The sequence below is a fragment of the Epargyreus clarus genome, unplaced genomic scaffold (genome assembly GCF_041222505.1).
Source record: "Epargyreus clarus isolate Ecla_fem2 unplaced genomic scaffold, WU_Ecla_fem_2.2 ptg000027l, whole genome shotgun sequence".
NCBI lineage: Eukaryota > Metazoa > Arthropoda > Insecta > Lepidoptera > Hesperiidae > Epargyreus > Epargyreus clarus.
Genome location: NW_027332234.1, coordinates 736190 through 751290, shown reverse-complemented (window position 1 = coordinate 751290; position 15101 = coordinate 736190). Strand labels below are relative to the sequence as shown.

Sequence of the window (15101 nt, the reverse complement as noted above, 5' to 3'; positions counted from 1 at the left end):
CATGTTAGTTACTCTACTCTTTGACTGCTGCCCAATATAAAATAATACAGGTCACAATGGAACCTTAAGTACGGTCCAAATTAAACGCTGGGTTGCGTATCCAGCAAAAGCTATTAGAAAAATATTGTTTTACAATTCAGACGAACTTTTCCAACGACATTAAAAATAGAATAAATACAAGGGAATAGTAAAACAAAAGCAGTCTATTAAAATATATTTTATTATACAAATATATCACATACTGATATTAAAATAAACGACAGTTGTGGTACCTTCAAATGTGGTAAAAATGACATTAAATTGGTTGTTTTAAAATTTAAGCATACATACCTAACATGTTAACCTACATGTTAACTTAATCTTTGACAATAAACATACAACACTACACTTAATCTTTCATATTCCAGAATTACATTTTGACATATACTCTGTATATGATAGAATGAAATAAAGTACTCATGTCTTAAAAATAATGTTGTACCGCCATATTCACATTTAACATAATTATATTAAAACTTAGAAAATTATAAGTATAAACTTTGAATTCTTGGATCTAAATCCACATTTTCTTTAGAGTTTCATATTATAAATATATTATATTACAAGTTTTATAACGTTTAATATTAAAACATGCAAATATTTATATCAATTACGTGCAGTATAATAGAAATCACATTTTTGTCATAAATGTTATTCCAGTGTAATAATTAAATACATTATATAGTCCGGCAAACGTTTCAGTGCGCGTGGCAGGGGTGCTATCGGCCATCATAATTTTGCTAAGTTGTCAAAACTTTCAAGAACTAGTATTTCGTAGAATTATCAATATTTAACATGTTACTTTGAATCTCAAAAAATAATGGTAATAATTATTCATTTTGTTGACAACATATTGACAATGAACATAGGTTGTAATTTTTATGTTCGTAATTTTATTAATACAACGTAAAAACTAAAAACATTTTATTTTGGGAAGCTCGTGTAGCTGACAACAAATTACTATCTACGCAAAGAGCCCATACAAAGAAAAGTTTGTCGGACTATATATTTTACATACTTTCCTTAGTCTGTCAAATAATCATCAAATGATTTTTTTAAACTTGTTTTACCTAATTGTACTCTGTATGACTTAGAAGTTACCTCCGAATAATAAAGCTCTTTTATATATATCATTTATCATATATATCATTATCTTTTTATACATATTTTTATATATATATATCTTATATAAATCACTAATTTAAAACGTAGAATATGATAGAATTAAATATAAAGATTTTTAATGAAAACAATAATAAGTCAAATAGATAAAAGTATAAAAATTGTAAGTACACATACAATAACACGAAAAAGGTCACAATAAACAAAACATTGATGAAATAAGAGAATGTACTCCTAATAGATAAAAAATATTTTTATAAAGGAGTAGTGATAACCTATTGGTATATTTACTTATATAAAATTTCGAATGGTAATAGATTACCATGTCGAACCAAACGTTATTTTGGGAGTCTATTCTCTTACTTTATCATTGATAAATGCTAGCCTACACTATACACAAAATGTGTAAATAATAAAATTATACATATTGTAACAAAAGAAAACGTTATTAAAAATTAAATGCTATTATTAAAATTGCAGATACATAGGAATAATAATTTGTCAAGGATCAAATATTATAAAAAAGTGAGAAAATAAACTTTTTAAGTTCTTTTGATATTTTCAAAATTCGGCTCCAACTCACGAATTTTGTCGAGGAGCACATCAGCTAGATTTTGACTTGTATCTGTGTCTGAAACAAAAAATGTTTAATAACATTTCAACATTATTAATCTATGATAATATAAATAATAATAACTTCTTCATTATTACGAAAATAAGTTTGGTGAGGTGTAATGAAGAGTTCCGTACTGATACAATATGTTATAGTCCATTTATATATTTCTCTATATCTATATTTAAAGGTCTTATCTATATGAAATCTAGAATGCATAATAATATTATAGTTTAAAAAACAAAATAACATGCTAAAATCGCACAAAGATCCTAATGAGGACAAAATTATTAAAATCGTGTATTATTATCGGTCCTTGATTAATAGATAAATGTAAGGCAAGATACTAGGCTAAATAATGGCCTCCGTAGGCCTATACAAAAAAAAATATATTTCATTACATAATTGTTCAAAATTTTGAATGAATCTGACTGTTCAAAATTAGCAAAAATCAAGTTCAAAGATTCCGTTACAAACCCAGATGCAAACGATATATTGAGATAGGAGTCAAGCTAATAAAAGCGCGGTAAAAATATCTTACCATCGTAGTAAACTAATTCGCATTTCCCCCTGTAGTCCGGACTCTTGTCGATGATGGCTTGCAGAGTGCTGCAGAAATCTTGAACCACTTCGTCCACGTCCACATTTGCTAGATCTGGAAATATGTTTATTCATAATTACACAAAAGTATATTTATACAAGGTAGATATGTTTAAATAGCTACTATGGAAACCGCTAGCGGACTTGGGGATGGTCGGAAGAGGCGATCCGCCCCGGGCCCCTAATCCCGGGGCCCCCAAACATAGTTGCTAAAAAAAAGTCATCAGGACCACAATCAGTAATAAGTGTATAAATCAGCGACAAAAAGGTAACCGGAATCATACGTATTTTTCGGCGAATAACTCTATATCACGTTTATAATTTTGTAAAATCAAATCAACTTTTTACACTGGGTGTCTCCAATCAACTTTCCGCCCCGAGTCTCCGACTACCTTAGTCCGCCATTGCTAAAATCACAAACAACTCACGCTCATACAACGCGCGGCGCTCCATGACGCGGTGCAGCGTGTGCAGCGGCGTGGCGCACTCGGCCGCGAGCGACACGGGCGCGTGTCCGGGCCGCACGATCTTGTACACCGAGTTGCGGTACGTGCGGTTCTTCACGCCCGCCACGTCGCGCTGCACGTCTTGCAGCGACTGTGACAAACCGACCGAGTTTGTATTTTTTGAAGTGAGAACCGCCTTAGCAGCGTTCTGCAGTTTTGTGATGGGTAAAAAATGTTAAACTCGCGTCAGGATCACGTGTCCTGATCGAAAATTCGTAAGGCGGCAAAGCAAACTGGAAAAGTGGATGGTCGTAGAACCCTTCGTGGTTCGACTCAGGCGGCAGCACCGTTGCACCTATTTCTGCCTGTTAAGCGCTACTGTGTTCTGGTTTGAAGGGTGTAGAGACATATTTTTCCGAGGCGTTCCAGCTTAGTTCTCAGAGGTAGCGGCGCATATGTAATCAACCTCAGGTTGGAATATCTAATCCTATCTGGTGTTGATTACGGATGTCCATGGGCGGCAGTAGCCACTAACCATCAGGTGGACCGCATGCTCGTCTGCTACTCCTAAATTATAAAAAAAAAGATCATCTGGTGTCAATGTAGAAAAAAAATGTCAATGGGTGACAGTTTCATTTTTTATTTATTATATTGAATTATTCAGGTTTGGTTTCGAAATTTTTCACTTCTGCCGGCACTCCCGTAGATCCGTTTTTGTTTTTATTGTATTCAAGTATACAATAAAATACAATAAAAACAAGTGAATACAATAAAAACAATTAACGGATCAATCTGTAATCATATCCATTGTTGTTGCAAAAAATGCTATAATAATTGGGATATATTACTTACTATTCTTCTATATTGTGTCTCTTGTTTTCGTCTATTTAGTACACATTACACAGTTAATCACAAAACTGTATACCACATTAAAGTTTAAAGTTCGATCAACTCTTGCACTCTTGTGTTAATCTGCATGCATTAAGCAATAGATTAGTGAAGATTTTTAAATGAAATCGACGACAGATCTGCTGCTATTTAGGGTTAGAATAGAACGCTTCGAAAAAGTGCACAGCAACTATAGGACAGAAATAGTACGAACTGTGCCTAAGGAAGAATTCTAGCTATATGTCGCCAGCATTTCTAGAATTACCAATATGCCAATACTATCAAAATGAGTAGGTATTTACACTGATCGACTGCAAATTGGAGCAGGCCACATCGTGCGAAGAATAAACACCATCCGAAGATAGGTTCTCGAACAACCAGGTCTCTGCATAATCACAAGTTGCCTCCGTATCAGGTGGACCGATGACCTGAAGAAGACGACCGGATTCAGAGAGCGAAAGTCCTATGTGAAGGTAAATGATGCATCGCTGGCCTCCGGAGACATTTACAACAACTATGTCAAGCGTTGCTGTGTTCTGGTTCGAACAGTGTGGTAAATAAGTAAGAGATCTTCCAACTTAGCTCTTAGGAGAAGAAATAAACTTGTGGCACATACTCTGGTGCCAGTGCAAGTATTGCCAGTAAAAATGAGGACCCATTTCTTGTGAAGGTGCACAACCGTACATTAACATACAAATCATTTCACAACGTTAGTTTGCCCCCACAAAGCAATCACTAATATATGAATTTAATTCTGAAACAAATTATTATATTACTAACCTGCCGCGCCTCCAGATGGGGCAGGTCATCCCTATTCTCCTTGTTGAAAGCCTTCAAGTCCGGGGGACAGTACAGCGACTTGGTGATGACGATGATGAGCCGCTTCACCGGGAACACGATGTTGTGCTTGTCCTCGAAGCGGGTCATGTTCTGCACGAGGCCCACTATCTCCGCGCCGTCGCTGGGGATCACGTGGCTCAGGTAGCCCTCCACGAACCCGCAAGCCATTCCAGTGCCATAGTTTATTGTTGTTGGTTTTTTCTCCTGGAAAGCGAAATAAAATTAATATTAATAACCCCTAATTTTAAGTAGAAAAGTGCTTGTGATATTTAAACAGCTGGATAGATTTTCTCTCGTCAACCGGTTACTGTTCAACTGCTGGGCACGGGTCTCCTCTAAACTATGAACTAGGTGGTAGAATCCTCTACGGTTCGACTCTGGCGGCACCACCACCACACCTATTTCTGCTTAATAACAGCAGCGTTAAGTGCTGCTGTGTTCTGATTTCAAGGGTGTGGTAAGGGAAGACATACTTCTCAGAATTATTCCAACGTAATCCTCAGGGTAAACGGCGGATTTTTTTGGCCGACCTCACGTAGGAAACTAATCTTATCTGGGGTTGATTACAGACGTCCATGGGCGGCCGAAGCCACTTACCATCAGGTGGACTGTATGCTTGTCTGCTACACCTATATTACATAAAAAAATAAGAGGGACATAGGCCATAGGCCACCGCAGTGATCAAATGCGAATTGGTAGCTTTCAGAAAACCTTTAAGAACTTTATTTTTAGGAACTCCTAGGCGTGCAGGTTTCCTTACGATGTCTTCTTTGACCGTTTAGTAAGTGAAATTATTTCCTAATACGCACATCATTTTGAAAAATCAGAGGTACTTTTGTATTTCTGCCTGATCAGGGAGGGTTGCTGTTCTAGTCAAAAGTGCGTATTAAAACAGATACTAATCAAGCATTCATACTTACCCCCCAAGGCATAGACAGATAGCCAGACTACAAATAACTTAAACAGACTAACACTTACCATTTCTGGATATTTCTTGATCAAGTACCCAATGAAGAGCAACAGGAAATCACTTCCCAATACTTTCTGCTTCAAATAAACCAAAGCAGCTGTTGATGCTCCAAATAAAAAGAAATAAGGTTTGCACTTCTCGAAAGTCTTCAGCCAATCGGGCGACTTTTTCGTCTTTAGAATGTTATAGCCCAATATACAGGCTTCGTGGGAGCCCTTTATCAGAAGCAGGTATATAACGTAGCGAGCTGGAACGAAATAACTTTAATGAATACGACTTTCGATATGACTACGCTTTACGACTTTACTTATTTTCATTAGGGCTGGCTAATTGTGCAAATTGCAAATTGCTAGATTTCACACACCTTTAAGAACTTTTATAAGTAGGTACTTTCAGTATAGGTTTCTTCACGATGTTTTCAACCACTGTTAAAGCAGGTGATAATTAATATGCACATAACTGTGATGATGAACACAGAAAAATATTGTAAAAAAGAAGTAGTTACTACTGCTTATTTCTGCGTTGAGAACTTAATTGAAACATCTTGAATGTATAAATGTTACGTACTGGTGATTTCTTTCATCGTAAAAGCAGTTGATCATTAATTTCTAATAAGCACATAACTCTAAAAGTTTAACATAAGTAGCCGGGATTCGAGCCTCAGACCTCCAGGATTAGAGTCTTAATATCATACCACTACGTTAATCATATTATTTTTATAGATTTAGTAAATATATTAAAGAATAAATGTATTAAAATTTACTTACCGACCGCAGCACCCCAATCGGTTACGTTTTCGAGTTGTAAACTCTGGGATCCTACAAACAAAATGCAACACAGTGGCATCAAAACGATCATTTTATACCACATTTTTATCTAAAAGGGATTTGGGACTATCAAGAAAAAGTAACACAAAGAAATGTCCTTTCTTAAACGGAGAATGGAAGAATGACTCAATTCGAACAAGTTACTTTTGTATTTGGGACTGAAATGTTGTTTATGTTAATTGGAGTAGGCAATTTTGTAAGTTACAAAAAGTTACAGGGCTAACACTGGTGAGCTTTTATTATAGGTTTGTATGTACGTAATGCTTATGTAACGGAATCTTTGAACTCGATTTTTACCCACTCTGAACGGTCCGATTAATTTAAATCTTTGAACACTTATCAAGAACCAATAACAATACACAAATTTTAATAATTTTGTGTACTACTTACTACTGATCCAATTGGATGATGTTTTAGTTATTTGAAAGCATATATTACAAGACATTTTTAGTATATAATACATGAGTAATTTTCGACAGCTTTTGCTGAAACTTAATTTTGAAAAACACCATTTGATATAATTTTGAATAATCTAAGTGTTTGTAGACTAAATTTAGTTTTATACATACTGACACCCCTGATTATTGTTAGAAATATTATACCTCCTCATTACATTTTAATATGAATGAACTAATGCTGGTTACACACCCTCGCAAAAAAATTACTGCAATTTTTATTTATTGGGTAAGTAGGTAATCAGCTTTTTTTTTTTTTTTTGTTTACGAGGGGGAAACCTTCAAAAGGCACCCAGTGTCGTGGGAGCGACGTAGGGTTATGTGGGATTCTTACCGCACTAAAACCCCCCCGGTGGCCGTCCTCGGCGCTGCGTAGAGGGCTCCGGGATCTCCAAAGGAACGCAACCGGAGCCCTCTTAGCGCGTTGCCCCGTCGGGCTCCGCCCAGGTGAGCTTGGCGCTCGCCACACCGTCTGGTGCGTACGACGGTATGCGACCACACATACCGCCGTCCTTCCCGGGGCCGCTGGCTGGGCGGTTCGAGCTCCCACTCTTGCCACCCGCAACCCCGGAAGCCCCCTTTTAGTCGCCTCTTACGACAGGCAGGGGATACCGTAGCCCTATTCTGGTCCCGAAACTACAGGGACACAAGTAGGTAATCAGCTGTAATATTTTTAACACACTTACATTAGATTTACCATATTCATTTTACAAAATAAAACCTATAGGTAGGTACCTAATGTGTAAAGCATGTTTTAAGAATTATGAATAAATAAATAAAATAAAATTATAATCATATTTTCTACCATATATTTTTCTTGTTTACATAATGTATTTAATATACATATTTTAAATGTATTAACTATGGAATATAAGAAAGAGGTGTTTTATGTGTGTCCTTTTTTATGAATCAACCCTTAGCCATAGTATATCATAACAAAGTAGTAAAGCCAAATGGTTTATTTTTCAGCAATTCATGTTTTAAATATACACATGTATACATATCTTATGTACATACTACATATATGTGGTATATATTCAGATGGAAGTCACATATACTTAAGGCAAGACATATATGAATTTACAAAGCTCTATGAAAAGATCTTTATAAATATAACGCCCAAATGAACAAGAGTGTTACTGTGGCAGATACCTACTATGTACTTACAGTGGATGTTGTTCAAGGACCAAATTATTCTTATCTTGTATAAACATTGAATTTAAACACTGTTACTGTTACTGTTACTGGTTTAGAGAATTAGCCCCAACAAGACCCATACTTATAAAGCACAGGAAGTAAGTTTGCATTTATTATAAGCAAATTATTACATTTTTTATTGGATATTAGCAACACACACATGCACTTTATAGGTACTGGTAAAGAAAGGTTGAAGATGTCAATTTTTTTTTATTTTTTGAAGATTTTTGGATGGTTTGGGATTTTGTAGTTGAAAAATACAGGTCAGTTGTATAAATACTAGGAATTTATAAAATATTATATGCTTATAGTGCCTAGTCTAGCTAAAATAAGCATGCAGATAATCTACAAAAATACATACCATATGATATACTGCATACAAATAGAATCTGTACGATATATATGAATATTTTGTGTTTCTCCGTCATTCTGAAAATATAAAAAGTAAATGTAAAAAAATCATTATTCGGAAATAATTTGTCAATGTTTATAGTCGATTGTATTCTTATTAGAAATGTAGTGTGTTAATTACTAAAAAGTTAACTAAATTTAATTATAACTTTTTTTAAATATAACATTGGGTCCATTTTTATAAAGGTTTCTTTCTCACATCTTTAAAATTACATTTCAAAATTTATTATTATAATTATCTGAGTAAGGGAAACGCAGTGCAGCAGGAAAAGGCAGTGAGGCATTCTTTTCAAAGGTGAATGAAGTCTACCACTTAGCATCCACTTAGAGACTACCAACTCACACTGGGTCAGCATAGCCAACTGAAACCTAATCCCTCTCTAAGAGGAGCCTCATACTGTGGAGTTAAAGGTCAAAAGAAAAATCTTGAAAAGGGCACAAGCAAATATTATACATAAAGGAATTAATTTAATACTGCGTAAGATGTATAAAGTAATTCAAAAGAAATAAAAATAGCAATAAACAATAAAGTTAGTGCTTTTATGAATAATCCTAATTAAGAAACCCAACCATGGAAGAGTGAGGCGTTCCTATCACAAGTGTCTCTGACTACTTACTAGGAAGCCCCGACTACTAGTTTTAAGGATTTTTCTTAAATAAATGCATTATTATTTTCTTTTTACTTAAAAGTATGGATATTATTCGACAAAAATAAATTATAAGAGCGATTTTCTAATAAAAATTTGGAAAAAAAGAGAAGTTTAAAATTACAATATTGAGACAAAAACTCTAAGATCTGTAACATAATTTTAGTAGTTATACCAACAAAGTAATATTGATAAGAATGACCGCTGAGTAATACGTGTAAGTCACGTAACTTTAATATTTGTTACATCCATGTTACATCTAGTAATTTCGCATAAATAATGTGCAATAGATAAAGAACTAATATGCCGTCATCTTAAACTGATTGTCTTATAAACACTTTTAGACATTAATATATTTTACTCATTGAGTTTCAAATAAAATTTATTAACTATTTATTTATTAAGTTTGAAAGTTGTTTTACCTTGTCAAAACAATGTAAATACGACTAAAGAATAGAAAAGTTATCTACATAAATTAATACAAAAGTCGCGGAAAACCAATTATTGCTATGCGTAATAATTATATTACTACAGTTTTTCCATTATTATTATTTTTTTCAATATATCAAAACAATCTCATAATGATTTATTGGTAACCGCAGAAAGATATTAGATAACCTAAAAACTATAAAAAGTTCATTCATTTATTGTCAATGTCAAGTTTGTCAAGTCATATTGTAGTGATGTACACGGCAGTACGCGGTTTGGTAAACAGAGTATAGTAACCAATATAAAGTAGACCGGTAGTCGCTTAATGTATCAGTGATAAAAAACAAATAAGATTAACGCGGCCTAGGATTAGAAATCACGGAGCGTTTTTCTTTCGCTTACGCGCTAGAGATGAGAGAGATGTTATTGGACGGTACAAAGTACTCGAATACTTCATGCTAACTGTAATGTACTCGACATTGAACACTCTGGACTCGAGTCCTGACTCGATTCTTTTATTCATGAGTAGGAGAGACTGGGGATGGATGTGACATCTTAATTTTAAAGTCTTATATTATTTTATTCGTTAGATATTATTACGCGATCGTATGTTTGTTTGATTAAGTAACTATTCAGTATTTAAATTTAAAATAGATGTTGTATATCAAACAATAGGGAATATGCATGTGATTTAGATTTGCTTGTTATTTTTTTCCTCGGTACATTACGGTCCTGAAATTACATCTAAACCATTATTTTTTCTTTATTTCGTGTTAAATTGTTTAAAACTTTAATCAAAAATCGTAAATTATGCGCGCGAAATTCAAATTTGCAAAACGCATTCCCATTGGTCGAATCGAAAAATGACGTCACATAGCGTGTTACGATGTTTATCGGCGTCGATATTCAAACTGTTTGAGAGAAAAATTGTTTTTGTCTATATTCCTACAGTGTTATTTATTACCTAGTGCGATTTTTCTAGATAGTATTATTAGGAATAATCAAGAACTATGATTGAAAGTAGTTTTGTCAAAGCACAATCGGACTATTTACCTAAAATATGCAAAATGAACAAACTGTTTTTTAGGTCAATTCCTTATGCTTAGTTGTTAGGTCAATTCGGAAATATTTAACTGATCATAACTTATTATGTTAATATTCTTTTTTTTTCTTTTTTTTATAATATAGCAGACGAGCATACAGTCCGCCCATGGACATCTGTAATCAACCCCAGATAGGATTAGATATTCCATTCCCACCTAAGGTCGGCCACAGATGCGCCGCTACCCCTGAGGACTAAGCTGGAACGCCTCGGAAAAGTCTGTCTCCTACCACACCCTTCAATCCGGAACACAGCATCACCTAACACTGCTGTTATTAGGTAGGAATAGGTGTGGCGGTGGTGCCTCCGGAGTCGAACCACAAAGGGTTCTACCACCTTCAACCTATCACCTATCTTCACCTATCTTTATAATATTATAATAGATTATAATGCATTTTGTGTGTTTCAAATGATAGTGTTTGTTGTAGAAGTCGTTAAGTACCTAACGAAGTAGATGATCAATGCAATATTTTAAAATCATTTACCTAAAATTATTGTTTGTTACAGTAAATACAAATGTTAATGCGATTTTGGAGATACTATATCTGTTTCCTATAATCTTGCACCACATTTTTCGTATTTTCGCAACTTTTGCAAAAGAAAAAACACTATATAATGTATTTATAGTACTGGTTTTGCACAATAACTCTAGGAAATATTTATAAAGTGGTTATTTAGCCTTTCCCATGATGTAAATAGCGATGAAACCCTGAAAACGTTTAATAATACCTTTATGTGCATACAGTTATCATCAATATTAATACAAATCACGCTGCGTGACGTCATTCAAAGAGCGCGTAAGATGGCGGCGTTCAAATGTGTCAAATTTAATTGATACTTTAAATAATTTTTAAAAAAATATTTCAAACAGTAATAAATTTGTTTATATTTTTTACTATGTTAAAACGATGTGATAAGTGGTTTAAAATAATAAAATAAAAATGTGCATATTCCCTATTACATTAAATATAATCGAACAAATGCTGAAAAATGAGCCCTGTCACTTTCAACCCCGCACCAGGGGTTGGTTGTTATACTACACGGGACAAAATGTTACAAACAAAAACAAATGTAAAGAAACCCTTTTTATTAAGAACAATCATCACACAGTTATGTTTCTTAAGTTAAATATCAAATTAGTCTTTTGTAACATTAAAATAAAACTTAAAAGTAAATAAACTCTCAACAAAATAAAACCCTTAACTGTTATAACTATGAAAACAAAATATAGGTTATTTCTTTCTCTATTTAATTAGAAAACAGCTTCCTGTTCATCACTAAAGATTTGTCGATTTTTGTTGTATTCAACTGTGAGAGGTTCTACGGGATTGCCATTCTATTTTGCTTCTTTGCTTTTCTTTATATATCTATTTAACGACATATGACACAACACTCATTATTATACGCGTGGAACTGAACCGTACTCGTAGAAGTATAAAAAAATAAAAATATGGGTAAATGAGATAGATGTATTTTATTTCCGCGGCGATTACGTATCCGCAGAAATCTGCGGTCTAATAAATTTTAAAACAAAATGTATTCTGCGTCCGATCGAGGAGGTAAAAGAAACGCTCCATAAGTTTTCACTTTGAGAAGTGAGAATGAGATTCTGTAAAAACATCACTTTTAAGAGTGTTATAGCACAAAATAATTCGTTTTTATTTTGTGGTTAAACGCAAATCGGACTACCGAACAACCATGAAAAAAAAAATCATTCGAGGAGACGCTTGGAACAACAAGCCATTCGCGCTTTCGGCTTTAGTTTAGAGGTGAGGCGTATATACTGGAACAGGTTCAGGGACTAGGTATGTATATTTTAATATGTACCTAGTCCAAGAATAAGTACCTAGTATTTTATGGGAGTAGGTGGAATAGGTTCAGGGACTGGGTAGTTTCCCGGACTAGGTAGTTTCTCGGACTAGGTAGTTTATCGGACTAGGTGGTATATCGGATTAGGTGGTATATCGGACTAGGTAGTCTATCGGACTAGGTAGTTTATCGGGCTAGTTCCCGACAGGGTTCCCGTTTCTTTTTTTGCTCGTCGCGCCATTTCATCACACATTTAAGGCATAAACGAACTAGCTTCCTAGTCCAAGAATAAGTACCTAGTCCACACCAAATGGTACTAGTTATTTATAATACGAGGCATTACGGAATGCCTTTTCAAAAATATTCCTTTCTTTCTTGCACTGATGCATAAGCGCATATGACAAGAGAACGAAAGGAAGAGCTTCAAGTTCAAAGGGAACCATAAAGGAACATTAAAATTCAGAAATAATCACGCGCTTATATATCTTCCAGAAGAACAAGTCGTTACTGTGTTTCAGGTTTTGGTAGTTTTGGTACAACGCCACCTATTGGTTTTGTTAGTAACTAAAAGCTGGTGTTGCCTCCCACAATATGCTCAGGGATCATGTGACGTTACTTGCTTTGTGTCGAAATCAACTATTGATATTAATAACACAAACTATTTTCTTGGTCCAATTTACAATTTTTATTATTCCCGCGTAAAATACAAGTCTCGCGCCAAGCGCGTTCTCTTTCTTTTTTTATGCTAATGCACACAATCGTATAACCCATACAGCCAATGACTATATAAATGGGCACTTATTATTATAAAAATAACACATCATGAATATAACACAAAATAATTAATTAATTAATAATACTATAATTAAATAATTTGAATATATTGCTAACAATATAAAATAATACCAACTCGGTATATCTAAAAGAGTTAATCGAAACGCCATTTTTTGAAAATAAATCACAAAATAAATAACTTTTTGTTATAATCAAACAAAATTTAATTATGCATTAAATGTAACAGAATTCCATAAAAAACGTTTAAGTACTAAGTAAATGTTTATTATTGCCATATAATTATATTATAAATGTCCATATAATTTGCTAGAATTATTTATCATTATTTTCAATTCCGGGCACTTCACTGTCTACAACTGCTGCTAGCTTCATTTCATAACCTTTTGCTACACTGGCGCCATTTTGGCGGGGTTTTGACCTCTTATTTACTGCTTAGTGCTATAGGTGGACTTTTATGACGGATTCCCCATAAGACTATTCAGGATGATTTACAAGGTCAACGCCATAATACTTACATTAAATTGTTAGCAGGACTTTGTTGCTGTATGTAAATGGTCAACATTTATACTAATCTATACAACCTATACATATATACTAATCTATGCCTATATAGGTTACTATACTCTTTGGTTGACACATTTAAAAACAGTACGGAGCCGTACCGCCAAAATCAAAACGCCGCCCGCTGCAACGTAGAACTTTGTGTTGTGCAAGTGCAACGCGCTGCATATTCCGGCTTTACTTTTCGGATCCCATGTTTCGGTAGCTGCACGTTCCTATACTCTTTGGCTGCATGCTCTGCAGCATCACGACTCACCGCATTTATATATATTGGACCTAACAAAGAATTGCCTACTGTCTAATTTAAAGGTGATAGAACCCTTTGTCGTTCAACTTCGGCGGCACCACCGCCACACTTATTTCTTCCTATTATTAGCAGCGTCAAATGCTGCTGTGTTCTGGTTTGAATGGTGTGGTAAGGTAGACGTACTTTTCAGAGGCGTTCCAGATCCTATCTGGGGTTGTATATACAGGTTCATGGGTGTCAGTAGCCAGTTACCATCAGGTGGCCTGCTCGCCAGTCAACTACTCCTATATTATAAAAAAATTGCTTGCTTGTATTAAAATGTGTGTATGTATAGTATGTATAGTAGTAAAACTGCTAGTCCGCTCTGAATATAGGAATGAATTGCGTCCCCATAGCAAATTGTTTGACTACGCCTCCTCGCAACAACTTCAGAGCGGACTAGCAGTTTGGCGCGGACTATACCTAGTTACCGTTAATATAATGCTCGATTATTATTAACACGCTTTTATTAGCTAGGGTTGTATGTGTGTTGTCCCTGTAGTACCGGGACCAGAATAGGGCTACGGTATCCCCTACCTGTCAAATAATAATCTGTAAGAGGCGACTAAAAGGGGCTTTCGGGGTTGCGGGCGGCAAGAGTGGGAGCTCAAACTCCAACGACTTCAACCTGTATTGGTTGAAGTCGTTGGAGATTGTTAATATGAATAATGAATAGTGTTCGTTTCATTTGTAATTAAAGTTGTGCTTTTCTATTTATATAAAACTAGTGAGATATTATTAACATAGTCTTCGGTGATGTACTTAAGCGGCGTCTCTTACTGTTTAATTTCCCTTATATCCCTACTTGCCTAGTTTCTGTCACTATTTGTTGAAATTTGACTTCGGTTTCTTCGTTCACATCGTTTTAACGACTGTCGACGAAAACGTTCGGGCCGATTTCCTACCGTCCATGTAGCCGGTGGTCAACAGCGCTTTTGGCAAGCCGATGTCTTGCCATTTACTTGATATAAATAACCGAGTAATCTGCCACGAAGTCGTAGCAGTTTGGCGCGGACTATAAAATCCAAGTCAAATCTATCTAATTTAATGCAGTGTGTGATAAA

At 34.8% G+C, this 15101-nt stretch overlaps 1 protein-coding gene across 2 annotated transcripts; it reads right to left on the bottom strand.

Moving 5' to 3' along the window:
- Nucleotides 1-1463: 1463 nt before the first annotated feature.
- LOC140753837 (stimulator of interferon genes protein) lies at nt 1464-9684 on the bottom strand. 2 transcript variants are annotated; one of them, XM_073088636.1, is made up of 9 exons: nt 9478-9684; nt 8359-8426; nt 6286-6336; nt 5527-5765; nt 4489-4752; nt 4011-4136; nt 2803-2971; nt 2316-2429; nt 1464-1792 (listed from the first exon to the last, which is right to left on the bottom strand). In XM_073088636.1, the coding sequence occupies exons 2-9, from the start codon at nt 8423-8425 to the stop codon at nt 1704-1706; spliced, it is 1119 nt and encodes a 372-aa protein (XP_072944737.1). In that variant the 5' UTR covers nt 8426; nt 9478-9684; the 3' UTR covers nt 1464-1703. The 2 variants fall into 2 exon arrangements, with proteins under 2 accessions (XP_072944737.1, XP_072944738.1); XM_073088637.1 differs by lacking the exon at nt 4011-4136 and having other exon boundaries at nt 9478-9683.
- Nucleotides 9685-15101: the final 5417 nt, after the last annotated feature.

Excerpts from the sequence above, each read along its gene's own strand:
- LOC140753837 (XM_073088636.1), bottom strand. The coding sequence starts at position 8,425 with ATGACGGAGAAACACAAAATATTCATATATATCGTACAGATTCTATTT. Across the intron at positions 4,137-4,488 it reads CCCATCTGGAGGCGCGGCAG|GTCATCGGTCCACCTGATAC; the intron begins GTTAGTAATATA and ends CGTCTTCTTCAG. Across the intron at positions 2,972-4,010 it reads CCAATTTGCAGTCGATCAGT|TCGCTGCAAGACGTGCAGCG; the intron begins GTAAATACCTAC and ends GGTTTGTCACAG.